Source organism: Acanthaster planci, linkage group LG02 (assembly GCF_054643075.1).
Source record: "Acanthaster planci isolate LZ-2023a linkage group LG02, COTS_SCS, whole genome shotgun sequence".
Lineage (NCBI taxonomy): Eukaryota > Metazoa > Echinodermata > Asteroidea > Valvatida > Acanthasteridae > Acanthaster > Acanthaster planci.
The window spans coordinates 7309796-7336886 of NC_141778.1; the positions used below are offsets into that span (position 1 = coordinate 7309796).

The 27091-nt window shown below is 43.1% G+C and overlaps 3 protein-coding genes across 5 annotated transcripts in view; all 3 read left to right on the top strand.

Moving 5' to 3' along the window:
• The first annotated feature begins 658 nt into the window (after nt 1–658).
• Nucleotides 659–4505, top strand: LOC147799828 (uncharacterized). Its single transcript, XM_087133859.1, has 3 exons — nt 659–754; nt 1475–2480; nt 2795–4505. Exons 1-3 carry the CDS (start codon nt 659–661, stop codon nt 2872–2874), a joined length of 1182 nt encoding a protein of 393 aa, XP_086989985.1. The 3' UTR covers nt 2875–4505.
• Nucleotides 4506–7179: 2674 nt separating this feature from the next.
• On the top strand, nt 7180–22204 carry LOC110979589 (uncharacterized). Of its 3 annotated transcripts, XM_022235539.2 has the most exons (7): nt 12394–12891; nt 14771–14945; nt 15059–15216; nt 15606–16417; nt 17186–17311; nt 17709–17872; nt 18637–22204. In XM_022235539.2, the coding sequence occupies exons 3-7, from the start codon at nt 15103–15105 to the stop codon at nt 20910–20912; spliced, it is 3492 nt and encodes a 1163-aa protein (XP_022091231.2). In that variant the 5' UTR covers nt 12394–12891; nt 14771–14945; nt 15059–15102; the 3' UTR covers nt 20913–22204. The 3 variants fall into 3 exon arrangements, with proteins under 3 accessions (XP_022091232.2, XP_022091231.2, XP_022091230.2); XM_022235540.2 differs by lacking the exons at nt 12394–12891; nt 14771–14945 and adding an exon at nt 7180–7363; XM_022235538.2 differs by lacking the exon at nt 14771–14945 and having other exon boundaries at nt 12399–12891.
• Nucleotides 22205–23432: 1228 nt separating this feature from the next.
• LOC110979591 (dual specificity tyrosine-phosphorylation-regulated kinase 4-like) overlaps nt 23433–27091 on the top strand; it is a 44618-nt gene continuing 40959 nt past the window's right edge. The window contains exon 1 of the mRNA XM_022235546.2: nt 23433–23534. The gene's annotated coding sequence lies outside the window, so the exon portion shown is untranslated. The remainder of the gene's footprint in view (nt 23535–27091) is intronic.

Genomic DNA, 27091 nt, shown 5'->3' on the forward strand with positions numbered 1-27091 from the left:
ATTTTGTGCTTAAGCAGCTCTATGAAATTGGCCCCTGCAGGGAATCAGCCAAGCATGGAAGAACGCAGGAGGACAAAGGGAAAGTCAAGAAAGCTGCAGGCTGGATAAAGGGAACTGCGTGAAAGACATGGCTGAGTGACAAAGGGATGCAAACAGTAGTAGAATGTTGAGCATGACCAGACCCTATCTTGGTACGTTTTCTACATCATTAAATACATGGGCCCCAGCGCTGGCTAGTACCATGCTACTAGTTACAGCGTGGTTAAAGTATGGCTGCTATCAACTGCCCCCCCCCCATTTTGTCGAATGTAGCTAATGTAGATCTTATACCGCTGTTAGAGTGAATGTGCCAGTGGAATAGGTATACGTATGCAGTCCGAAAAGCTCAATCACATAATCAAGTTGAACAGGTTCCTTCAACACATTTGTCCAGCCGCAAGTGAAGACTTTTCTGTTGTCCGTATAAGGTGGTTCTAGGCCTAATTGTGTTTAAAATTTTAGTTCGGGGTGGGGGTTTTGGGTGCCCTGATACCTGGCCCCCCCCACCACGACCAGTCCATACCAAATTAAAAGAAGACAAGCGGTTTAATGAAAATGATGTTCAATTTGTTTTCTTGCCAGCTGGCCTGTTCACCGTAAGTGGAGACGTTTGGACAGTATGGCTGATTCGTCCACCGGTTCCAGCAGTAGGCCTACTACATCTGTTGCTCCAAGTGACAACACGTCTGACGTCCAGGAGAACTGTGGTGTGACCGTAATGCAAACCAGTAATGAGGTTGGCTGCAGGAAATGGGACAAGAAACACTTCTGCTTTTACTGCAATGTACCCCAGGCCAAGCTCCCCCGTCATCTCCAGTCATGTCACAAGGAAGAAAGAGAAGTCATCGAGATCGCCGGTGAGCCCAACGCTGGTGTGCGTAAGAAACTTCTGTTGAAAATTCGCAATATAAGTAATCACAGGCACAATTGTCAGGTTCTTCGTGAAGGTCGTGGTGTGCTCGTTGTCGGGTACAGGCCAAATTGCAAGGTATCTCCCGATGCATATGGACCATGCGTATATTGTTACGGCTATTATGTGTGTACCAATTTGTGGCAACACGTGTGCCCTTTGAAGCCAGCACCCACTCCACAGACTGACAGCACCGGTAAGAGGGCTCGAGTGGGTGGACGGGTCGCTCACAAGAGTGATTTGTTGAAACCTCCTCCTGTTGGCGTGTCCTTCCAGTTACACCAGGTTCTTAGTCCAATGAAGAGAGATGATGTGGCTTTGGTAGTCAAGAATGACACGTTGATTGTTGAATTAGCCAAGCGTGAATACATGAAACTAGGGCACGATGTAGATCAGCATGGCTACATCCGTAACAGGGTGCGTGAATTGGGTCGACTCGTCATACAACTCCGAAAGAACACCCAGCAACCAAATGCATCACTCGAATCATTTGTCCATCTGCACCACCTTTCTGATATTGTGAAGGACGTCCACGATATTGCCAGCTTGAGGGAAGACAAACAGTTGTACGATGTTCCATCACTAGCGCTGAAGATTGGTTATTCCGTCAAGAAGTGTGCACTCGTCTTGAAAGGAAGTGCCCCAGAGTCCGGCCAAAAACACAAAGCGGAGCGTGCGGAAGAGTTTCTGCAGTTATGTGAATTGAACTTGCGAGACCTTGTGTCCACACACGCACACAGAACGCTGTACCAAGGAAAACGCAACAAAGTCACCATTCTCCCGACAAATGCCGATGTAGTCCACCTGTCGTCGTTCCTTCATGAAGCTGGCAACCGAGAACTTCAGCTCCTGCAGGATGCTCAGGGCAGACAAATCAGGCCAGTTTGGCAGAAATTGAATGAGGTCAGTCTGTGCCACCTCATCATGTTCAACCGAAGAAGGCAGGGGGAGGTTTCAAAGATGAAACTTGAAGATTTCCACCAGCACAGCACCGCCAAACTGGAGGGGGAATGCCTGTTGAGTGATTTAGAACGCCAGCTGTGCAAGATGTTCCGTGTTGTCGAAATAGTCGGCAAGAGAGGCAGAATTGTTCCCGTGCTTCTAAGCAATGAGGCAGTAGCATGGTTGAATGCCCTTGTCGCCAAGAGACATGAAGCTGGAGTAACCCAAGACAACAACTTCTTGTTCGCACGATGTTGTTATGGCGGGAAAGGCCACATACGAGGGCGTGACTGTTTAAGGGCATATGCAGATAAGGCTTGCCATGACAATGCATCCAGCATCCGGTCCACCAAACTCTGTAAACATGTAGCAACTGCATCGCAACTTCTTGCATTAAAGGAACATCAGCTTGAAAACTCTGGCCAACTTCATGGGCCACGATCTGCGGGTACATTCGCGAATACTACCAGTTGCCGGATACTCAGTGTACAGCGGTTCACCAAACTGTCCAGACTTTTCCTGAGTTTGGAGAGGGGCAACCTGTCTTCCCAGCAGGGCAAATCCTTGGACGATCTGCATGTAACTGGAGGTAAGGGCACCTTGTACTCAAACCATGCTTCCCATGTTCCATCTACCCAACGCTTGACTTCGAACCAAGTCAACCCAACCCAGACTCCCACTTTGTAGGGCATCATGCTCGGCCGGAAAGAATACCTCTCTTCCTATTCACACCCCCCGGAAGAACAGACCAGTACAAAGAAAGACGATGAATCCTTCGAAAACGGTAAGATTTGGTCTGTCTGTCTGTTACTCTGTCGGGCTGTCTGTCTGTCACATGGACAGGCTGTCTGCTGAGCTGTCGCCTACATTTCTAATGTCCTTTTCTTGCCTCTACATTAATAGGACAGCTTCTTGGTGTTGCTGCTGCATCACGAAGAAGGGAACCCTCTCCGCCATCGAGACGAGTGAAGCGGCGTCCCTGAACTACAGCGGAGAAGACAGACGTCCAAGAAGGCCTGCGCAAATTCTTCCAGTTGAGGAAAGTTCCTGGCAAGCTGGACATCGAAGCAGCTTGCACTGTGGCACTGCAGACCAGTACTTGGAGAAACATCAAAGACTTTAGTCGTAACACAGTGAAGTTGTAGGCAAGTTAAGCTATGATACGCCACACCAGCCATTCTCTCGAGACATTATACCATATTGATGATGAACCCTATAGTAGTAGGCCAATAACGCACCCTTTTTTTAGCAACCAAAAACTTGTGAGTGTTGTCCTCGGTGTTATAGGCTGCACTCACATGGACGAGAAGTCCTCCGTCTGATAGTTTGGAAAGTATGCCCTCCATCTGCAGTGTCTACATGTATACGTGTGTGTACATGGGGGGGATGATCTGCAGACAAAAGCGAGGGAAAGGAGTATTAATTAGTAGTTTCCATCTTGGATGTTCAGGCCATGACATTGTATGGTATGGAGGCGTTTGATCCAAAGCTTCTCCCTGTTGAAGTAAACAGCATCTTTACTGTGTCCAAGTGAGTCTATGCCCTGTAAGATCATGTCAGACATAGAATGGTTAGGAAGGTTGACGTGGTGGCGTACAGGGGTATCTAGTCATTTGGTGTTGACGGTGGATCTGTGGCCATAGAAACGCTTCTTGGGGTGTTCTTAGTCCTCCCACATACTTACACCTTGCAAGACAATAGAAGAGCTACAATTGATAGTGTATTTGGTTCTGTGCGTACTTGGTACTGGAGGAGTGTCCAGAGAATGTATCTGATTCCAGGACATGGTTCTGAAGGTACCATACTGGGAGAGGGAAAGGCTCTGTCCGAACGATCAGGTCCCGAAGGTTGCGGGGACGCCTTTTGGCCACAAGCGGGGTGTCTGGGATGGCAGTGGAAAGGCGGTCTGAAGTTATTTTACAGAAGGGAAGAGGACGCGGGTGAAAAGTGGTGACCAAGGGAACCCTGGGGATGGTTTCTCCACGGGTGTATTCTTGAGAGCAAGACTTCTATGGACAGAGCGGGCCCTATTGATAGATACATGTATACGCGTGGAACCCGGCGATAGCTGTGTCCCCTTGCAATCAAACGCCTCTTCAGTTCCTGTGTATGACGGGAGAAATCATGATACTGCAAACTGCGTAGGAGACCGAGGACCTTGTTTGCTTTAGTTGCTGTGCTGTTTACATGCTCTGCCCTGGTCAATTTACTGTTGAGTTCAACACCAAGGTGTAGGTGTAATTTGTGACAGGGTTTAATGCTTCCTGTTCATGATGTAGGAGGTTTGAAAGGATTGCCCTTTGTAATGTGCATCACGTGGCATTTGTTTATGTTGAATTTCATCTGCCATTTAGATTCCCAGTTACAGAGTGTGTCGTTATCTCTTTTGTAAGTGGACTCTGTACCTGTGGCCGCCACCTTGAAATTCGCGAGAGGATGTGGAAAAGACATGGAACACTGAGCTCACCTGGTTGTAGGCTTGCCACTTTAGGGATGTGAAGTTTGAAATCCTGTAAAATAGGTCAGCAGAGTGTTGGCGTGAAGTCTTGGCTAGCAACAGTGAGGAAGACAAGTCCAACAATTAAGTGTCCGTATTAAATTCATTGCTGCCGTCGATGTGTGTAGAATGATGTACAATTCAACGGGGTGCAGTTGCCACGTTTTCCCGTTGATGAGTACAAGTTTAAATGGCGTTAAAAAGTATCGCAAATACCACATATAAAAGTAAAAAAGGATTAGGATTAGGTGAAAAAGTCATATTAAGTATGTTTAAAACTGGATGGCAAATCTAAAAGGTAATTTATTAAGATTTAAGACTCAAAGTGGCAAACGATTAGAAACACGTCTGCCCACTACGCGAAGGAAAAAAGAGTCTGAGTGCTATGATGTATGATATACCGCAGAGTAGATACAGATTAGATACAGTGTGAACTCAGAACGGGACTTTGTGCTTGGCGCTGCTTTACATGGCGGTATAATGCTACATTTTTCGCTCATCACCTCATGAGCGCCTGAACACGTGGCCTTGCATAGATTATATTGAGATATGTCACACGGGATCCCAGCTAACGACACACAGAGAATATGAGGATAAATTTGTGCCAGGAACGCCGAAAGACACGTGATCATTGATACTCAGAAGATAAATTACCACACTGTACCAAAGATATGATTTTGTCAGATAGCAGACACTTTGCCCGTGGCGAAGCACTGCCATTGGCGAACCAAAAAAATTAAATATCGCTTCGACAACCCTTTTCGGGCGCTGGGCGACCGTGAGCGAACCTATATATAGAGTACCGTGTCTGTTATCTGGGACAGTGTTTTCGGTTCTGCATCACTATACTAGTTGCCAGGGAGGAAGAAAGGGATGTTCCTCCCACTGCACCACATCTTGACAAATTAGTGGACCTGCAGGAATGCCACAGGCCCGTAGGCTGGGGGGGCCTCGGGGACTCCCTGTCACCCTCTTTCCACAACACGCGCCGGGGTTTCCCACTTCACTCACCTTGACCTTTCGACCCCGGCGCACTTTTTTGTCAACAATTCGTGACGTGCGCCGGCCTGTACAGATCGCACAAACAACCTAGACCTTCTGACCCCGTGACTCTCGAACAAAAAAAGGGACTCCCCCCCTTGCCCGGCCTGAACTCGTGACTTCTACTTAAAGCGCGGCTCTGTTCAAAGCAAAATGTGCTATGTTTACAACCCCCTTAAATAAATGGACTATATATAAAAATAACAATATATAAAAAAAAGTGCCAAATCGATAGAAAAAGTGAGAAAAATTTTAAAAACCTACGAATGGACCAGAAACAATTCAGGTACCACCCGCGTCAGTCATATCGCCAGCTGTTGAAAACGGTCCAAGAACACAATATTCCATTTTTTGCACACAAAGACAGATATGTTAAACAAGACTATTGAAGCGATTAAAGCTTACACCCAGCCCGAGGAAATTGCGGAAGTCGACATTCGGAAACGTGAGGCGCTTTCAGGGTAAGTACCGCTATTGGGAATTGATACCCCGTTTCTTTGAATACGACCTCGTGCACTTTTTCGACTTTTACAAAATTTTCATCGAGAAGAAAGCGTTGGAGGAGTTAAAAGAACTTGGTTCTTACAAATTGCAAACGACCCTAAAAGTGCAGTTTAGATTGGAAAACCCCCCCAAAAATGACTTTGGCGTATTTACCTTTCCGAGCGAAAATAAATTGGTCGTAAGTAAAGCCCACGTGAAAAAGGCACTCGCTGAACAGAGGCAAAAACAGATAGAGGACATGGAGGCTCATACACAACGAGGGTTGAGATGGATCTTTGATAAAGTTGACGCTTTTTACATCAACGTGGTTAAATGCGCAATTGGGGCACAAAAAAGCAATCATAAACGTCCAAAACAACGACCAGCAGTGTATAAGATGGACACTGAGAGCAGCTTTAAAGTTATATTCTGGCAACATTAAAAGTCAGAAACAAAACCAAATTACAAAATAAACGACAAGCGCACCTCGACTTACACAGAAGCAGACGGTCTAAATTTCACGAACATAAGCTTTCCAACATCTCAGATCCCACGTATCGAATCGCAAAACAACTTAGCAATCAACGTGTTTTGTCACGACAAAAGAGACGGCCTTTACATTCTTTACAAAGTAAGCGCTCAGATGAACCGATCAATTTACTTTATTTTACACAATTTGGAGAAATATGACGCGCATTTAATCACGCAGGGCGCTCATGAGTTTTACGGGGAAGAAATAAAATTAATTGCTAAAAATACTGAGAACTACATTTCCTTTTCCTTTGGCCAACTCGGGTTCTTAGACTCCTTTCATTTTATGGCAGCTTCGCCAGATCGGTTTGTTAAAAATTGTTCACCCAATGATTTTAACTTACTTTGCGATAGGTTTCCAGAAAATACAAATTTATTGTTGGAAAAGGGAATTTACCCTTACAAATACATAGACTCCTTTGACCGATTTGAGGAAACAAACCTACCGCCTAGAGACGCGTTTTATAGCACTTTGAGACTGTCGACAGTGACTAAGCAAGAATACGCTCGTGCAGAAACAGTATAGCAAACGTTTAACTGCCAAAACCTAGGTGACTACCACGACCTATATGTGGAAACAGACGTGTTACTACCAGCGGGTGTTTTTGAGAACTTCTGCAAAGTCTGTTAACAGAACTACGGCCTTGACCCAGCTAACTATTACACGTCAGCGGGCCTGTCGTGGGATGCTTTGTTAAAGCACTCTGGCATAACATTAGAATTATTGACAAATATAGACAAGCACTTGTTCTTTGAGAGGGCAAAAAGAGGTGGCATCTCTAGTGTGGGTGCAAAGCGATATGCAAAGGCGAACAACCCGGGCCTACCAAACTACGACCCAAATCAACCGGAGTCACACATTATGTACCTAGACGCCAACAATTTGTACGGCTTGGCCATGAGTCAATCGTTACCCGTGGGTAAGTTTCAGTGGCCAAAACTTTTAGACAAATTTACTCCCGAGTTTATCCTTCAAATTCCACCAAATGACACGCGTGGTTACATGTTTGAAGTGACTTTAGACTATCCGAAAGACTTCCACGACAAACACAACGACTTCCCACTTGCGCCCGAAAATATGTCAATTCCCAATGAATGGTTTTCAAGCTACCAGCAAAATTTAATTGGCAACGGAGAGCAACTAACCTCGGTAGACAAACTCGTGATCGCTTTAGGCACCAAACAAAAATACGTAGTTCACTATCGCACGTTGAAAAAGTACCTGGAACTCGGCACCAGTCTTTTCGTGTGGATGATCGACCGCGCTTTCTCCTTTCCAATAACAATGTGGGCTGTAAAACAGTTTTATTTAAGTTTCTTCCATTTTAAAATAAAGTTACGCAAATCGATAAGCTAAGAAACCGACCAAGGCCGTTCCACCTAAAATCCACACAAACTCACGAATTTTTTATCCTTGGAAGGCGCGTAGAAATCGGATAATTTAGGTTCTGGTGGAAACGGCATTATATTTTTACCGGTCAATTCGCTGTAAGCTCGTAACGCTTCGTCCACGTTTACAAACGTACGCTGACTCGTGCGTTCTTGTTGCATTCGTTCGTTTTTGCTTTTTTGTTTTCGCGGTTTTGCTCCCAGGATTCTTTCGCTTGCGCCAATTGTTCTAACGCAAGGTCGTGACGCTTTCGTTCTTCGTCGACTTTACTTTTAGCTAGACTACTAAATAAAAAATTGAGCCCGTGAACGCTAACGCATTCACTATAGCTCCTCCAACCATCATTAAAGTACTCGCCATTTTTAAAATAAGTAAATTAAATGACTAGCGAAATTAAAAATCAACTTTCAGAAATTCAAGCTGACCTAAGCAACATCAAGCAGATGCTGGGCGACATACCTGCCGATATCGATCACATTGGTGATATCCAACGTGAAACGTTTAGAAAGCAAAGTCAACTAATGAATACGAAGACCTATTTTTGCGACGGGTTTAACGTTAAGTGCGTTTTCTTTCTTCTGTAAAATATTTCAGTAGATTAAAAAATTTGACCGCGTTTTCTTTCCTCTTTAAGATTTTCCAGTAAAATAAAAATGGCATAATATAAAAGTAATATTTCCCATCAATATACTAAAAAACTAAACCCCATGCGGATGCTCAAAGTACCCCGCTCGATCAAAGGTGAGAGACGCGAAGTAACCATTACCCACAACCTGAGTACAATAGCCACGGGTCACACGTTAAACGTTAAATTCCCGGCTTTAGGCATGGACGTCGTAATTGTACCCGGTACCGCCAAACTGGCTTTTAAACTCGATCTAGACGGCGCATTCGACGACAACCGCACCGTGTTTAATAAAGTGGCGAGAAACCTGGTTTCAGAAATCAACGTAAGCTTACAAGGCAATAAAATCGTAAGTTACCGAAATGCGGACGTGTTTCATAATTTTAAGGACAACTGGCTACCTCTGTCGCAAACTAAAAATATGGCGTACTTTGGTTTAGAACAAGAAAACGTGGCCAAGATACGTTTTGGTGCTGGCGATAAAAACGAAGCTGCAAACAACGGTAAGACAAAGCGATTGCCGACGCTTTTAAAAACAGATACGCGATTCCACTGGACACGCCAATTCTGACTCATCACGGGCCTTTCTATCCGTCAGGTTTAAAAAACCCCTAACGTATCAATTGACTTTTAACGGGCACGATAAAGTAGCTAAGACACCGCGGCCGAACAAACCAAGTATTGGCGGAAACTCTCGGGAATAAGCATAAAGGGCTCGTTTTTTACCTATTTGACGGAATACACTCGTTTTTTTTTTACCTATTTGACCGAATACATTCGTGGAAGAAGCAGGCGGTAAACAAGTCAGATACCCTTTGGAATATTAACATCGATCAAACGATCAAGAGCTTGAAAGGCGTTTTGATTTTGTTTAAAGACCCAGCTGTCAAAACCCCCCAAAGATTTTATAATCCACATATAACTAAAACGGGCGTCACGGCCGAAGGCAAGCCAAATCAACTTTACTCGCAGGGACTTTTTGAATATCAACACTAGAACGAGGTAATACTTCGGCGATTCGGCACCGAGTCGGCAAGAGCGGTGGTGAAAGATTTAAATTTAACGGGGTAGATATGGATGAATTTTTGAAAGATAAGTATGGCTTGTGGCTCGATTTTAGAAGTTCCGACGATAAGTCGGCTCACGGGTCGGTAGACCTCTAGGCGGCGGTGGAGACATATCGATTCAAATGGAACGACAGGCCGAAACCGCAGGACCTTTGACGATGTATGTGTTTTTGGTATGGACTCACAGTTGACCGAATCGCGAATGGCTTTGTAGGTGTTTACGGTGTTAGACTGGAGATTACACTCTTGAGATTCGATGAATTTATAAACGGCTAAATTTATAAGATCGAGTATGTTTGTCGTAGGTTGTTGTATTTGGTAACAGATTTGACGGCCTTTGATGTTTTCGGGGGTTTTATCTCGAGTGCCGTATTTGTAAAGTGGGTTTATACCGTAACATGGATCTATCGTCATAATCAACAAGCGTTCATTTTGACCGTTGTGATGGTTAAAAAATGGGCGAGCTGCATTGACTCACGTGGGTGCCTTCTTTAATCACGGGTTTTGAAATGATTAATTTACTCGGGTCAAAGGGATCGTAGGTGACGTTGGGGTCGCAGTTGTCGGCATTGAGACGCTCGTGGTCATCTGAAACGACATATACGTGGGTTGACATGGTTCTGATTTTCCGGTTTTGTCATAAATTTTTCTCATTTTTATTCGTCCGCGTCTATTAACTCGGATGGGATTTCTACTTTAATTAAATGTTCAACGTCAACGTCGTATTCAATAATTAGTCCAATTTTGTATAAATCCGTTTCGAGTTTAGTCGCTAAATCGGGCAGTGGCTCGTTTTCTCGCGGGTGCCTCAGCTTTTTATGCTTGCCGTTTACGAGCACCACGTGATCCATTTCTTCCAACTCGACACAATTTACGCAGCAGGTCCAATATGTACAACCAAAACATTCGATACAATTGCCGCACTCGTAACAGTCCTCGCAACTGTCCAAGGCATTTGAATTTTGGCAGTCGTATGAATTAAAACAAGCCACGCAATTATACATCTACCGCAATCGTCGCAAGTGGAGCAGTCATTACATCCGGTGCAGTCGTTACATTCGTGACAATCGTGGCATTCTTTACAATCGGTACATTTGCATAAACGTTTGGAATTTAAACAACGAAAGCAATCGTACGAATCTATCAAGTCAATTGAATTTCTCGTGTCTTTGCAAAAATAACAATTCACGTTCGTTGTATGGTCTATCATATCCTTTTATATAGTTTCTATTTATTTTTCTCATTTTTTATAACGGGCAAGTCGATACTTGTAGCGACTGGAAAAGAGAAGGGAAGTCCCTTTCTTTGTTTGAGAGTCACGGGGTCAAAAGGATCTTGGTTGTTTGTGCGATCTGTGCAGGCCGGCGCACGTCACGACTTGTTGACAAAAAAGTGCGCCGGGATGGAAAGGTCAAGGTGAGTGAAGTGGGAAACCCCGGCGCGGGTGGGTGAAAGAGGATGAAAGGGGAGGTGCTCCAGAACTGTCCTATCCCTATTACTCCGCTCGCTTCCGAGTTCCGCTCGTTGGTGGGTTTTTTTGTAATAAATATATAATTTCAATATTCTACAATTTTTTTAATATAAGCTGCGGTTTATATTGGCTCTACCTACGTGTTGGAAAGGAAGGAAACCAGTCCAGAAAGACTGAATAGACTCGTAAATGCCAAGTACTGTTCGCACCTCACATAATTATTGTGTGGTACGTCTGTGCGTTTTTGTCTTTTACGGTTGTGTAATCCATGTTCTTTATCATTTTACTGGTCTTAAAAAGAACAGCTGCATGGCCCACCCAGCAAGGACTCGGGACACTAATCCGGTCCACTTAAATTGCAATTTTCGAGGACTTGAGAAAGTTTAGGCGTAATAAAAACACCTGTTCGTGCGCTGCTTCACGTTACAATTGAAGAATGCGCACCGGAAAGTGGCGCGGACTCATCTATGGGCATTTCGAAATTTCACTTCTAACATTTGTGTATGGTGCAATATTTTATCTCCAATTTCACAAAAGGTTAAATTTAATCAAACTCCAAATATTTTGATTCATAAATGTCGATTTCATATACCCGCTAAAAAGTTCCAATGACATGTAAATTGGTTATGATTTTCCGATTCTTTTCGAAGAGCAAAATGAAATGCGACCTAAAATGTTTTCCACCATTTTAGTTAGGTGAGTGGAGGTAATAATGATTTACAAGAATGTATCACTTTTTTAGAACTTCTGAAATTTTTTGTGGGATTTTCTGAGATTTTTTTAATAATACTGTTCATATTATTCGCTCGCCGTCACTCAGCGCCCGATTTAAGGTGCAGGGTGAAGAGCAAATTCATTACCAGGCTAATTTACGACATGCCGTGAATATTGAAAACTGAAGTATAGGGCCTATACAAGTCTAACATGCATCCTTCGATTCGCGACAAACCTGGAACTTGTTCGATGTTGTGTTCCAAAGCACATTATGATAGGCCTTTGTATAAAAATATGTGTTCAAAGTGCCAAAAGTTCCACTTTTGGGTTTGACCCCCCCCCCCCGTCTCTGGTCAGGCAATGGGCCTGTGCCACCCTTGGCCGCTTAAGCCAGTATAAGCGGAGCCCAATTACATGTAGGTCCTATAACGTTCGTTTCAAAGAAACATGATTTCGCCATTATGGCGTTGTTTTTTACTTTTTCCCCTTCAGCTTGAATGCCTGAAATAAGACATAGAATAGTTTCTTCCATGAAGAGGCAGTCTTTTTTCGCATGACATGTAATACATGTCCTTTGTACATCCTTTGACAAGAACGTGCTGTGTGCATTCTTGGTGTTTTGCGCTGGAGGTAGGTGCCAGGGAACGAGAATTCGTCATTTTTCAGTTAGTGCCAGGAAGAATTTGTGATTTTTTTTCTTATTTGTCTGATTTCATTTAGTTCGTTAGAATGATTACGGTTTGCTTTTTTTGTAGAAATCACTGAAATCATGGTAGCGTTCATTACTTTTGTCAAAACTGGCAGCATTCGGCTTCCGTACCATAGCCGGTAAACCAACCTCGTCCGCAGTGTATGTAGAATTGTTTTCCACGTTTTCGTAAAAACTTACATGCCCTTACGTGCAGACACCGGCAAAGCCGTCAGGCATTTTGGGGACGAGGTTAGTGCAAGTAAACGTGAAGAGCACGTTTTACGTGGTTTTACACACGTTTTAGTAGGACTAGTGAGTTTACGCGGCGATACGGTCTACAATCGAACGCGCTGTGGATATCGCCGCTTCCGAACTTCAAGAAACGTTTTCGAGCTACAGACTACAGTTTTTGATTTTCGTTCCTGCAGCTTTCATTGTAAAAGAGCTAGTAGACCACTTGTGATGAACGTACACTCCTGGAAAATGCTCGGTAAGTTACGGGGTGTAATGATTAGATATCTTGCAGTTGAAAACCAAGAATGATACATAGGCCTAAACCCATGGGACCAGGAGACTGCTTCTGTTTACGACACGTTGCTCACTACCCCCAGACAATACCAGAACTGTGGGGTCCGACGTACGTCCGCCCCGCTCCCACGTACAATGTAGTTCTGTCTTCATGGGGTAGTTGATCACCACGTTTGAATTGACCATTGTCTGGTGCTAGTACTTTGAGAAATCAAAGTATGGTAGGCTACAGCATAGGCCTACCTCCATACTTCGAGAGGTTTCGAGTCAACTCGGACCCAAACCAACTCGGACCCATGCCAACTACTCGGACCCATGCCAACTCGGACCCACGACCAACTCGGACCCATGCCAACTCAGCCCCATTACTAACCCGGACCCACGACAAGCTCGGACCCAATCCCAATACTAACTCGGACCTACGACCAATTCGGACCCACCCTGAGTCAACTCGGACCCAACCCCAGGAGCATGATTAACTTTTTGAAAATTTTTATTTTGTCCACCTTTACATTTTAGCATTTGGTAAATGACACTTTTGCACTGCATGCTGCCGAGCTGTAACGTCCTCTCTACACGTAATTCAGGGAAACAGTGGCACAGGCTTCCCAGAACCTCTCCGTTTTCGAGTTTGAACAGGCATGGTGGTTGAAAACCGTACAGGACTAGATTTGATACCGGTGATGTCTTGGAACACGTGATAAGTAACTGACGAGCGTCATATTTTAATGGAGGCACATTTTTTTTGATGTCTTATTTGCCGCTTGTAATCTGGAATCTTAATCAGTTATTAGCTTCCGATTGACCACAAAGACTGATTTTGTCACCTTCCATTCTTGGAAGCTCAGGGGAATGGAGGAAAAGTTCGAGTTATCCGATGTTTGAGGTATCGAAAGTTACATGCTTCAGTGCACATCCAACCTTACTGGCTTACGGTAGTTGGCCTGCAAGCTGAGTCGAACACGGAGTGGATTTTAGGCTATCCCTACTGTGCAAGTTTTCCTCAAACATCATCATTAAACATGTTTTTATGTGGTACATTAATAAACAATAAACCAATGAAGTTATGTACCGGTACTTGTGTCTGCATCTTGAGAATTCATTCTTTTGCTTTGCTTGATCGGGCTGTTACTGCATAACGCAGTGCGCGGGCTGCGCTAGTCGGTCAGGGTTTCTGTGCTGGTTCACGTGATACATGTACAAAGTGCTTGAGGATACATCATTCATGCCTGATTTAGGCTGCTTCCGAATCTCTTGTCTAGAGCTAGGTCTTGGTATTCACTCCATTGGAAATGCATGGAGACGCGCAGACAATAGACCTAGCCATAGCTCTGGAAGCCCGTTTCGGACACGGCCTTTTTTACGGTTGCGGTTGATGCTGACCCAGTGCTTGTCGACGTGACAATGGCAGCCTGTGTGAACATGCTTGGCTCATCAAAGAAAAAAGCTGTGCGCGTGACAGTAATGACTCATAATGAAGGCAAGCGTTCTTTCATCACATTTTATTCATCATTCTTCAGTGGTTTTTTTTTTTAATTGGCCTACCAAAACTTTGAGATAGCGGCTTTGTGGTATTGACGCTTCGAGTTACAGACAATTTATTGTACATGAAGGCCTATTCTTTTGTCGGGAATACAGAAAGACGTCTAGGTAAATGGAGTTTCGACTTAACGGGCTTCGACTTATCGAGATTTTACTGTACATGTACCCATAGCTCTTGAAAATGGCTGTGCGGTAGTTTTAGTCCATGAGACGGGGTACTTTTTGAAAAATCTGACATTTTTACTCACCAATCTCTTGTTTCCACCCAACAACGATCTTACTGTTTGTGTTTATTGCAGTGTACATGCGTCAGGCCTCCGAAAATGGTCGAACCAACATGCAGAGTGCTGAGAAAGCTTGACCATTGCGCAAGTGTCGGGCCAATGAAATCCTTTTCCTTAACGATCTACCACAGATGTGAATTTGGACGATTGACTGATGATGGTTGGATTGACAGATTACCGGCAGGAGCAGGTGCAATCTGCTGTGCAATCGAATGATCCTGCGGATCCCACAGTTATGCCAGATGAATCACTCACCAAATACCAAAACTTGGCTAACCCTTTGCGTGATTTGTATGTCCACAGATCCCCTCTGCATGGACAAGTGAGCACTGCATTACCCAGCCACTATGGAAGCTGACGTGAAATGGTGCCCTCAGTGTCAGCAAAGAGGAGAAGGGAAACGCATGCGACTGCTTCAGATCAGTGACAGTTTGGCAGCGTTACTTTGTGAGAATGAAAAGGCAAGCCACTGGTCCTAAAACTCTAACCCCTAGGCACTTGTTTACATGTATATCTGTCGCCGTAAATCCCTTTACCGTAACCCCATGCCACATTCTGAAGTCCTAACTCTCAAGGTTGGTGTAAATCACGTAGAATCCTGTTAGGTTTAGCAGGGTTAGGGTTCTATTGCACTTTTTCAACAAAATTGGCTTCATGGTGCACTACCCCGTACATTGAGTGTTCGACTTTGGTTAATTCTAGATTATTCCACTGAATATCGGAAAAAGTCATATTTTATACTTTTGGTTTGGAGTAACAAATCACACTCACAGCCATGTTTGTTTTCAAGTGTTCAGTTTGTTTTAATTGTCCTTTCTCACCTAACAGTTCTCTCCTTTGTTCCCCTCAGTGTGTGCATTTTGAAAATGCCTCATCTATATCAACGATCATTCTCCAGAGGAAGGCATCAGAAATTCCCAACACCAAAAAAAAGAAAAGCAAATCTCTGCCTGGCAGCGGCTCGCCTCCATCAAGCATGGATCCCAAACTATCAAAAGGTGTTCAGTATTCTAACACAGCTGAAGGCCTTCCGGTCAGCTTCGCATCATCAGAGCACCTATCTGTAACCTTGTCATCAACAATGCAATGGGTCAGGCTCTGGACGAATAAGAATGCCCTCTGTTGGTTGGATGCGTGCCTGTGTGTTCTGGTAGCCTGTCGCAGCCTTCGCGCCTGCCTTGCTCAGCTTCCGGAGAAGTTGGCAGTGAGGAAGCTGTGTACAGCATTCGTGGAAGCTCAGAGGAGGCAGACCTTGGAAGAGCATGGTACCAGTCAAGACGCAAGAACTCAGTGTGCCAGGGACCTATTGGAAACAAGTGTAGCACCTCTTGAAATTAGCGGGGAAACTGGTCCCAACCCCAATCATAATGTTGAGGAAAGCAGTCATAACAACGTGATTGCCTCCAATGTTGCAGCGACGACACACTCCAAACAGGCTACTATGCTTGAATCAAACTGTTGGAGCAACAGACTTGACAAAGTGAGAGACGAGTTACTTTGTAGATTGCAGCCAGTGATGAAGTGCACTTTGGGTCAGGAGGAGTCACCCGTAGTGGCCTTGCCAGCGCTTCTTCGCCTTGATGGCAGCATCGAGGAGCATTTCATGTGCAGATGTCGGTGGGAGTTCTACTGCAGTGCGTGCGGTCATGCACAGATCATTCTGTAAGTTGCGCTCATGATGTATAGAGTATTTCTTATTATTAGTTGATACAGGTATGGACAAGTAGAACTGGCTTTACAAAGTAGCCACTGAGCAAGTAAAACCAGTAAGTTATAGTAGCCACAGCACCTGTTCTCATCATGAACATTGATGCACTCAGTGGGATCAAACAGACCAATTTTCATATGCAGTAGAAGGGAATGTCCCTGCATTTTGGCATAATGGAGGCACTTGAGTGTCAATCATGTGTCTTTTTAACTGTGGGAAAATGGGTGGCATTGTACTTTATTAACCCTCCTATGCTGAAGTCACTCTTCGGGTCATTTGGTAAACACCTCAAAGAAGCACAGCTGTGTTGTGTTGTGCACTGCACCAACAGTCCCTCACAGGAATATCAGATTGCACTTTTGTGCTGCCCAAGAACTGTGCTTCACTGTTTCATGTGTATAATTGTGCAGTAAACCAAATGCAGTGAAGAGGACTGCACAAAAGACCCTGGGTCATTTTGTGCTGACAACCTACTGTGCACACACTGAACCTGTGCATGTTTGAGTTCCATATAGAAACTACATGCTCACCAGTGACTGTGGGCATTTGTGCACATTTGTGCTGTAAAACCATAGGAGGGTTAATGTTAAATCAGTCAAGCTATGGTATACCGTGGATCTTGATGAAACTTTTTAACCAGCTAAGTATTTGAAACGAGCTCTCTATTGACGTGATACTTTACTCTCAAGTTTAATATTGTTACTCCACATGCTCCATTGCAGGAATAACAAGACGATACCTACATTCACCCGTGTGCCTGCTGACTTCAGTATGGCAGACCCAGTGATGCTGCTCGACTGTTACCACTGCGGCGTCCCAAACCAGGAGAGCCACCTTGTCTTTCACAGGTTTGTTGAGAGCCTCGCTGAATGTTAACCTAAAGTTTCCAGAGTAAAAACCTTTTTCTCTTAAAAAATATGTATCAGTGTTCAGTGATGGTCAATTACACTTTTGCTGTAGTGAACAAGTGACTAGGGTTAAATACCTCACATATCATTACTGCATGTGATACATATCAATACGATATAATTCTGGTTGAATGGGTTTGTAGAATGGCTAAATTTCGAAAGCAGATTGTGTTAGGTACAAATTTACATAAGCAAGGCACTGTTTTCAAGCCGCCCTGCTAAAAAAAAACTCTAAAAACCAATACAGGATGACGTACTCAGTTTGTGTTAAATTTTCTATTTTTCTCATTGAAATAGTATGGTTCAAAGTTATGTTTGATTGTCATTTTCGTTATAGTCTGCCAGCGTCTGTGATGATGCATTTTCGAGACGGTCTTCCTGATGGCGACCTATCAAAGCACCACAGTTTCTACTTCAGAGGAGATGTTTACACTCTCAGGGCCATGATTCAGTATCGTCGTAATCCCAATCATTTCATCACTGTCATCCGAGATCAAGAAAGTAAGTGTCACAGATTGCACCAATTTTGCTCAGGGGGTCCATTTAATAGAGCAGGTAGTATTTTCTTGTTAGTGATCTGATGATACTCCTGAGCAACGTGCTTAAATTGTTCACATGAACTGCTTACTTATTATATAAAGCAACATCAAAGGGAACTGCTCCTTGCAAAGTGAGAGCAAATGAAAAATGTGCTGGGGAAGTGTGAGCAACTACAATTGGTTGATTTTCCGTGGTAACCAGTATCCTGATTACTGGGCAAGTGAAGTGGACCAGTGGTTGACAAGTGGTTGTCACATGTACTGGTTCCCAAGTGCAATTTTCATCTGAATGTGTACAAATGTGGATTCTTTGAGAGAAATGCTCATGACTTTTGGCACACATCAGATATACATGTAGAGCTTAAGCGTTTGCTAACCGTAGTATTTTGCTTTTTAATCACCAAGGACCGTAGTATTTTGGTTTTTAATCACCAAGGATCGTAGTATTTTGGTTTTTAATCACCAAGGATGTGTTGAATGCAAAGGTTGCGTCAAGGCTGATCACAAGACAGTTTAAATTTAACTAGATTTTTCTGTTGGACATATCATTTGTGGAATGAAAAATATTTTGCGACAATGTTTGAAAACGAAAGTCTGATAAACTCGACATTGAAAGATGATCCAATATTCTGTACTAATCAACATGAATATCTGTCCACGTCTGTGCAATGAAGACCTCAAAATGTCCACTTGACAGATGATATTTTATTGTAATTTGTTTTGCAGCAAATCAGTGGTTGGAGTACGATGACCTGATGCCCTCTCCCTTTGCTTGGCAGACTCAGCAACCTCACATCCCGGCAAGAGAGATTCACATCTTGGTGTGGGAGCGAGTGGGAAAACCTTGCACGGCGTGCGTCGAAATGCACCAGGACATCACCAGCATACGGGACATGCCAGTCAAAACTGCCACGAGTGAAGTTCCAGTGATGAGCGCTAATGCTGTGCCTCAGCAGTGCAAGTCTACCCACTGGAATGGCAATGGCATGTGGAGAAATCGGAGGCTTGCTTCCCTCTCTGTGTCCAGTGGAAAAAACAAGCATGAACGCGAGGCAGTGAGGGAGGAAGGTAGGAACAGACTGGACAGTTGTCCTTCAAATGTGGACCTGCAAACGGTTGTGATAACTGACGTCAACTGCCCCACTGAGGTAAAGCAAGAACAGATAGATCTGACAATGGAAACAAAGAGTCTTCCTACAGTTGGCCCACAGGCAGTGGCTGGTCAGGAGTCAACATCAGAGTCTAAAAACTGTTTGAATCCCAGCGGTCTTTCCCAAGTAAGTTCCCAAAGAAGTCAGAAATTGCCCTCTCACAAGCTGAATGGTGGTGCAGGAAAACCACACAGCACCGAACAGAATTGTGCTATAGCTGTGAGGGAGACTGAACTCTTGCGGAATAAAAATGTCCAGGCACGAAATAGCACCACCCCAGGGAAGCCAGTACTGCAGCCAGATGCTCCTGAGCCAACCTTTCTGCGGCAGCTCGCCTCCCGGAGGAAGAGCAAACTTGATAAAGAAAAAAACACATCAGTGTCGGCAATACTGGTAAAGATACCTGAGCAGCTGCTAAAATTCTCAGGGCAGGGCGTTGCAACTACCCACCCTAAATTGGGAAGTGCACTGTCCAGTCCTGAACGCGCTTCCTCAAACACATCAGTCTTTAGTAAGATTCCCAAGCAGTTGTCAGGAGGAGACGTGATTACTTACCCACTGCCTTCTCCTAGCCAGGCTGAGCCAAATGGACAAATGGCGAGGCCAATCTTGGTCAGCTCGTCGCGCAGGCTCTCGGGGAAGCAGGTGAAATTCCAGCCATACGGCCAGAGTCCAGAAGACCAGAAAGCTGAGCAAGAGAACAAGGACTCACATTCAACGCCCAAACACGGCGTCCGCGGCAACGCCAGCACTCTGAGGTCTTGGCAGAAGAGGGTTGGGAAGTACTCATCAAGTGTCAATGTCCCCAACAAGAGAGTGAGGCGGAACAGCACTGAGGACAGCACCAGTAATTACCCAGATCTGCCCCAGCATTTCATGCCTCCATGCTCCTCTGTATCAAGCCCTAGTGCCTGCTCTGATATCAGCTCTCTGTCAGATAACCAATCCTACACAAGTGGAAAGGATGACCTGACCACCACCATAGATGAACTATACAAGGCATTGGACATTGGCAGTGAATACACCCCATCTGTTAGTTCCAGGGTCTCAAGTCCATCCCAGGAACTTTTGTTTTCAGAGCTGTTGGCAGACGAAACAGTGTCAACGGAACTTGAGAGCAAATGTAATGATGACCATTTTACTCCAGCAAACACTTCTAAAATGCAGACACCCTCAACAGATTGCATCAACCATGCTCTTTACAGCGAGACACTGTCCTCTTCATTTTTAGCATCATCATCAACTACACACACCCAGTTACAGCCCCTGGCCGACGAACACTGTCCTTGCGACATTCTAACACCCTCTGTTTGCAGTTGTAAAACTGTTGTAGCAGTGACGAACACTTCATCATCCATAATGAGTGAAAAAGAACAGAGAGACGTTGTGCATGAAACTACTCTGTCTCAAGAGCCTCTGGAAGGAATGGTGCCCTCTGTTGGCATCAAGTGTCCAGCTTCAGCACCAGTGGGATCCACACCACCACCTGAAGCAGCCCAGTCTGCCCTGGCTGATGCTGCAATGTCGCCCTCTTGCACCCCCATGCAACCAGCTCTACACCCTGTTGCTATGCAACCACCAGACATCGACAAGCTCATGTTGGACTGTGCAGGCGCCCATGTAACTTCGCCAAGCGATCACGTGTCAGGAGCCTGTGAATCGGGTTCATTTTCCGACTTGACATCAGGCCTAATGACAGCCCCACTTTTGTCCTCCACCGTCACAAACTTTGAGGCAACCGAAGACTTTAATGACCTGTTAAACCCACTGCTGTGCAATGACGTTGAAGAAAGCCTGGACATGTTGGGATCTGAATGGAATGACAATTTAATTGAGTTACTCTCTAGGTGATTTATTGTTTATTTGTACCCTAGAACAATCGATCAAAAACTGAAAAGAAGTTAACTCAGTCGTTTTACTGACAGTTGATAAAGCCCTGCAAATCTAAAAATACATCCCATTTATTTTTTCCGTCAGTAAAGGAATGTTAAACTATTATTGAATTTAATCCATTCAAACGAGTAACATGAAAGTTAGACATCAATAAAAGCATTCTTTTTCATTCAAAATTTTCTAATCAACTTTTGAAATTCTTTTGCTTTTCCATTCTACATCTGCGAATGTGTTAAAGGATTTCTGGAATAAAAACAAGCTATCCTGGTCTTTAACTAGTGTTGAACCAGGAAAGATAATTTACATTTATAACGTTTGAATTGAGAATGATTTGTGAATGTGGAATGCCAGATCAGTTCAATATTAAAAATTGATGTTGTTTTTGATCAAACATTTGGTAGTACATGTACCCACTAAAGCAGAAATAAAAAGTTACATTTTAATATATTTTTGGCCTGATATTATCAGGTATAACCATTCAGCTGCCTTTAGGTTTACTCAACACCTTGAAATACGATTTTAGAATGCAATTGTGTCACCAGATAATTGAATTTTCCCCTTCTGTTATTTGATTTTCACCTTTTTGAAAATGCAGTAACCCTTGAGATAATATTTACAGCATATACAGGTATGTGGTTAATTCCAGAAATTCGAGGTCCATTTTTCTGTGTCTCTGTCACATCTGACATCTGATTTTGTAAGTTCAGAACATATTTTCAAATTTCCATTAGTGATGAATTAAGGCAAATTAAATGCCAAACAAAAAAGTAATAGTTTGAAAACAATTCCGGTGATATTTCCATGTCAAATAACAAAGTTCAGATGTAACAGGGGCTCAAAAATATCACACTTTTAGACCCGTAATTTCTGGAATTACCTATGTGTTAAAATGTCATGGGCTGTTTTCCTCTATCTGAATGCATGTCTGCATGCACTATATTACAAGTGTGTGTTAAGGAATGTGAATTTAGATGTCTACAAAGTAACATTACCCGCTAATTCTTTTGTGTAAATTCCTATGCCTTTGATAAAGTATCATTACCCTAAATATTAAAAGCTATAACAAAAAACTTGAAAATACTGTAGAATTTGAAACAAGCTAGTTTTTTTCTTTTTTGCTGAGTCTTTTCTGAGACTAGTAATTTTGTGAACAACATTGCTCGCCGGGTGGTTTCAAGGTGAAAATCCAGTACTTGGAAAAGACTCCGTACCAAAGGCACTAAGAAATTAAAAATGCATTTTGAAATCAACTTTGCACAAATGTTACATTCTACATGTTTTTGTACGACTGTGTTACATCATATGTCTTGTGTTCAGCAAGGAACATTTATTTTCAATAAAATTATTTTGTTTCGGAAAAACAAGTTATCGAGTAAAATATATAATTAGCATGGGACTAATTGCGATGCAGTGGCAGATGCAGCTTTGATGTACAATGCAACAAACTTTGGAGTCGTACATTGAGCAGTATCAAGCGACCAATTCACAATACAAAAACTTATTGGTTGAAATGCACTCAAACTCGGCTGCAATCTCGGTGAGTTCACATTTAGAAATTTTCAACTCGGGCCTGACCTGTCACACATTCCATATGAGGTCGTAATACCTTTACGTGGCACAGGTTTCTAGTACAGAACAAAGGACCCCCCAAATCAGTAGGGGAGAAAACAGATTAAAACATTGTTTAAACAATCTTTGCGTCCGTTGAAACAGCACGTGTTTTTAGCTCTTGAATTTGACCTACGAAGTCAGAGGTCACACATCTTGCAACAGCTTGTGAATGCTTAGCCTGCCTACTGCTTGGGTCTCCCATGTCGATGGAAATAAAAATGAAACTTCTACATGTAGGTATCCACAGATCCGAAGCCAGAAACTTAAGGTCCCAAAGTGATCGTTTGTCATTCTGGATCTACCCGTGGGGTAGACGTAAAGACAGTAGTTTGTGGTTGCCATAGTGATCATAACTGAGTAGTGTGGCCCGCGGCACCTTTCCAAAGACTGGTTCCCTATCCCTTGAATGTTACTTAAGGTATCTTGTTGGGTGGGAACCAGTTATCCTCAACCACTCGCAAAAAAGCATGAAAAGAGCCAGATGATCATAACTAACTAGCGGGACCAGATCGATACAATCTTGGGCGTTGCGGAAGGAATTCCAAAGGGGCATTTTTCCTTTCCGTTAAACAACTTGGAGCAATAAATAGAAAACTGTGGAAATGCAAGAAAAATGCCCCCTTTTCAGGATAATGCTATAAAGGTGTTTATGGTTTTCTAGTCTGCCACTTGCCCTGGGAAAATCATCGCGACCCCATGATACGGATTTGGGAAAACTTGATAGTTTCACGTATTTCGTTGGTTTATAATAAAGTTGTTTAGTACTTCGTAATGTCATACTTGTTTTCTCTTAAAAAAAACTTTTTGCGAAACGAGCCATGATTGGTCAAAAAAATGTTCAAGACATCTGAATATTTATATTTTCAGCAAGTTCACCAGAATCTGCGCACGCGCACAACATTCAGAGAGTACATGTAGACTAGACAAGCAGCTCATCAAGGAGCTGGTAACATCAGGACGCGGCCGGAGGTGAGCATGAAATGTTGTGTTTTTGCTTGAATTAAATGTACAAACCTTGCTTGGTTAGAATTCTTTCTAGTTTACAGATAAGTATCTTGAGGGTCTTTGGCTTAAAACTGCTCCATTTCTAACAAAACTGTATTAGCAAAAATACGTGCTCGCATACCGTACGCGTAGCACTCAGTTGCTACCGGTACATTGTGTGCATTAGCGGCTGGCTGGCTGCATGCCGGCCGCTCGCTGGGGCGGCCGCGCCGGCTTGTTGAACTCCAGCGCAGAGTGCAGCACAGTCATTACACCGAGTTGGTAAGCAGACCGATACGTATAAAGAGCGAGGACTTTCTATTCACTTCTCTCGTCTTTTTCTTGGTTGCGGGACACGAATTCCGCTGAGGAAGTATTTTACTTTACTAAAGTTTAATACCCCTACCAACTGACCAAATCAGGTTGGAAGAGCAAAATCTTCGAAAATAAATATCCAGTTTAGGCTATATAAATTTATTTAGGGCATATAACTTTATCAGAATTATATAAATGCTTGGCACAACCTTCAATTCAGTAGGAAACTTTTCATCCTGTACAGGGGAAAAAAGTTCCAATTTTCTGTTTGATGTTCTTGGCACTGTCTTGACTGGAGGCCCCATTTAGGCCATTGTGACTCAAAGTGTTCACGGGTAGGCCTACTTTCTGCTTAATTTTTCACCAGTTTCACGGAAATAAATCTGGAAATGACAGATTGTGCCAAGCATTTATATTATTCTGAACACAACTGGATAGTTATTTTCAATGAAGTTGGTATTCAGGGCTTGCAGAATCGGTAGTCTGATGTCACAGGACAACCAAAATTTTTTGTCGGGCAACCAAATGTTCCAGGCTGCCAGCCCAACGGGTAAGCACCTGCAAGCACCCAACCGTCAACAAACGTCGAAGCCCGAATTGGACATTTAGCCAGAATTCCTTTTCTGGAAATTTTCTGGGAGTAAAATTTGTACTGCAAGACTTGTATTTTACCTTTCAAAAAAGAAGTCGTCTTAGCGTGTAATGCTGAAGAGCAATAGCAAAAAGGTGGGTAGGCCTAGGCCTATTCATTTAAAGCGATCGGGAACTAGGAAAATGACTGTAATTACTGAAAGCTTGGAGACCACATGTGGCTAAAACTTCCTTGTCGGGCAACTGAAAATGAGGTTCGGGCAACCAGATTATAGACTACCCTGCCCGAAGGGCAAATATTTAAAAATTTCGCGAGCCCTGGTATTCCTTAGCATTTCTGGTTGGGGTATTAAAGTAAAATCTTTCTGATCAGATGCAACATTTGCTGAGGGTGTTGATAATTATTACATGAATGATTTTCTAATTTTTCTGGTTGATAGGCTTGTAATACTGGGCCTTAGCCTAAGTTTTTCAATTTCATTTCGATATCAGTTTAACCTCCGCTGGCTACATTAAAACCAATTACTAAATGGAATACATGCCCATATAAAAATCTACTTGATAAGTTTGCAGTTAACTAGGATTTTAAGAATGTACAGAACCTTATTTTGTGGGTCAGTGTTCATTCAGCACGGGCATATCTTCCTGGTTGTGTCATCATATCCATGATACATGTATATCAGTAGATTATAACGTCTCTGAAGAAAAAAAGGAGATCTACCGTACAGTATGCACATGTACATGTATGTGCTGCATTTGTGGATAGATTTCGATGAACTTCTGCACTATACATGTATTTCACTCGTCTAATTTTCCATTCTATGTGTGATTTGAAATTGCAGGTTTTTGACGGACATATTGTACTTTTTTTATATTAATAAAATCCACAACTTTAACCTTGTCTCTGTACTTTGTGCTTGTAAAAAGTTGACCGCATTTTAGCCAGCCTGAGTGGATTTCCTTTCTGCACTGTGAAGCCCGTATTTGGTCTGGGCTAGAATCTAGCATGATCGAGATCCAGAGTGAATTTTAAAAGGAAAGTTACAAACGAAATTAAATGAATGAGTTACGGCAGCTATGTAGTCAGTCCATGATATCGTTTAGTTAAATTCATCCTGTTTTATTGATGCTCAGTAATTTGGCACAAAACTGAATAAACTTTGTAATGCTTTGGCATGGTTGGGCACAGTTGCTGCTTTGAAGTACGAGTAAGGAACATTTCTGTCTGAATATTTCAACCGTCACGGTGCAGTGAATGTAATAGCTACATCAGGGTCAAGTTTCATCACGTTTATGGAGGCAGGTAGCCAAAATATTGCTCAATTTCTGAGCAGATAACCAGTCATATGACATTGTATTGCAGAGCATTTCTGCTGGTAAATGTCTTTTGGCTCCAGTCTTTGTTGTGCTTTGAATATTCTAAGCAGAACTCCACCATACATGTATATAGTGTGAAACTGGCCTCCGTGTGGTGACTGATGGGGATGTGAGATGTAGATTATGAGAGTTTTATAGGGAAAGAATGTAGTACAGTACCTGTGACTTGCATTGGGTGAAATTTAGGACATTATCAGCTTGTTGAGTGATTACTTGTCAAGGTCAGATGAGTTGGTATTGGAAAATGGCTCTGGGTCTCCAGTTTTGTTGGAATAAATAAAGAATGGAGAATGACAGAAATCACACAGTTACATGTATTTCACCCTCTGTGTGTGTTTTGATGCAACTGGTCTGGTATTTTGTAACAACATTAATGGTCTGTCATCACAAATATATGTTTACTAAATAATGTGGAACGGAGACTACGGAACATCTTTAGTTATTTGAAAAACTCTCGGGAAATTCTCATGATTCAATAATACCACAATGAAAAAGATTCAGGACTTGTTTGGATGGTAATGAAATAGGGTATAGTGGGCAATTGATGCCCTAGAGTAAATAAAATTTATGATTGTAAACAAACACACACAAAGTTATAGCATGTTTTGGGGTTTTTTTTGTAAATTTGTTAGGGGGATACCTGCTATTTTGATTTATCTTTCTGTTACCCTTTTTTTTTCTTTTCCCTTTTTTCCCCTTTTTTGATGCCTTGATAATCTAGTGAATTCCTACAAATGCACTCATCATGTGATAAATATTATTCGGTAAGTGCGCCTGTTGTGAGGCAACACTGAACAGGCCAACAATTAGAAAGATAAATGCGGCATTGCAGTTGACAAATGTTCCAAAAGCCATAACTTGGGCTAATTTATCAGTGTTAGGGCCGTCGTCTGTGTTTGAACAGTCCCGGCATGGTAAGCATCCACAAACAATGGCGGGCTAGTGGGGCCTGACCTCTGTTAACTTCTGTGACACGGGGGGTTCAAACCCCACCACTGTCAAGTGGCATTTGGACTAATTCAGACAATGGAACTGGGACTCATCATTTGGGAAAGTCGCAGACTTTGACTTGCGAAATTGTAAAATCCCGTACCCTTGCGTGTCTGAACTGTGTGCGATGTTTGTTGATCTTGTCGTTTTTTTATGCGGACGCAAATATTTTTGAATGGTTTAACAAACAGCTTTCATGTCAGCCGGCGCCATACCAGAATTATTACCTTGTCAGTGTTTAGCACCCTTCATTTGTGAAGCGCCAAGCA

What these genes read in the sequence shown, in the direction of transcription:
- LOC147799828 (XM_087133859.1), top strand. Translation starts at nt 659, where the DNA reads ATGGCTGATTCGTCCACCGGTTCCAGCAGTAGGCCTACTACATCTGTT. An exon ending in AGGAGAACTGTGGTGTGACC is followed by an intron (nt 755 to 1,474) that starts GTAATGCAAACC and finishes GATATTGTGAAG; the next exon opens with GACGTCCACGATATTGCCAG. An exon ending in CGATCTGCATGTAACTGGAG is followed by an intron (nt 2,481 to 2,794) that starts GTAAGGGCACCT and finishes CTACATTAATAG; the next exon opens with GACAGCTTCTTGGTGTTGCT.
- LOC110979589 (XM_022235540.2), top strand. Translation starts at nt 15,103, where the DNA reads ATGGAAGCTGACGTGAAATGGTGCCCTCAGTGTCAGCAAAGAGGAGAA. An exon ending in TACTTTGTGAGAATGAAAAG is followed by an intron (nt 15,217 to 15,605) that starts GCAAGCCACTGG and finishes TGTTCCCCTCAG; the next exon opens with TGTGTGCATTTTGAAAATGC. An exon ending in GGTCATGCACAGATCATTCT is followed by an intron (nt 16,418 to 17,185) that starts GTAAGTTGCGCT and finishes GCTCCATTGCAG; the next exon opens with GAATAACAAGACGATACCTA.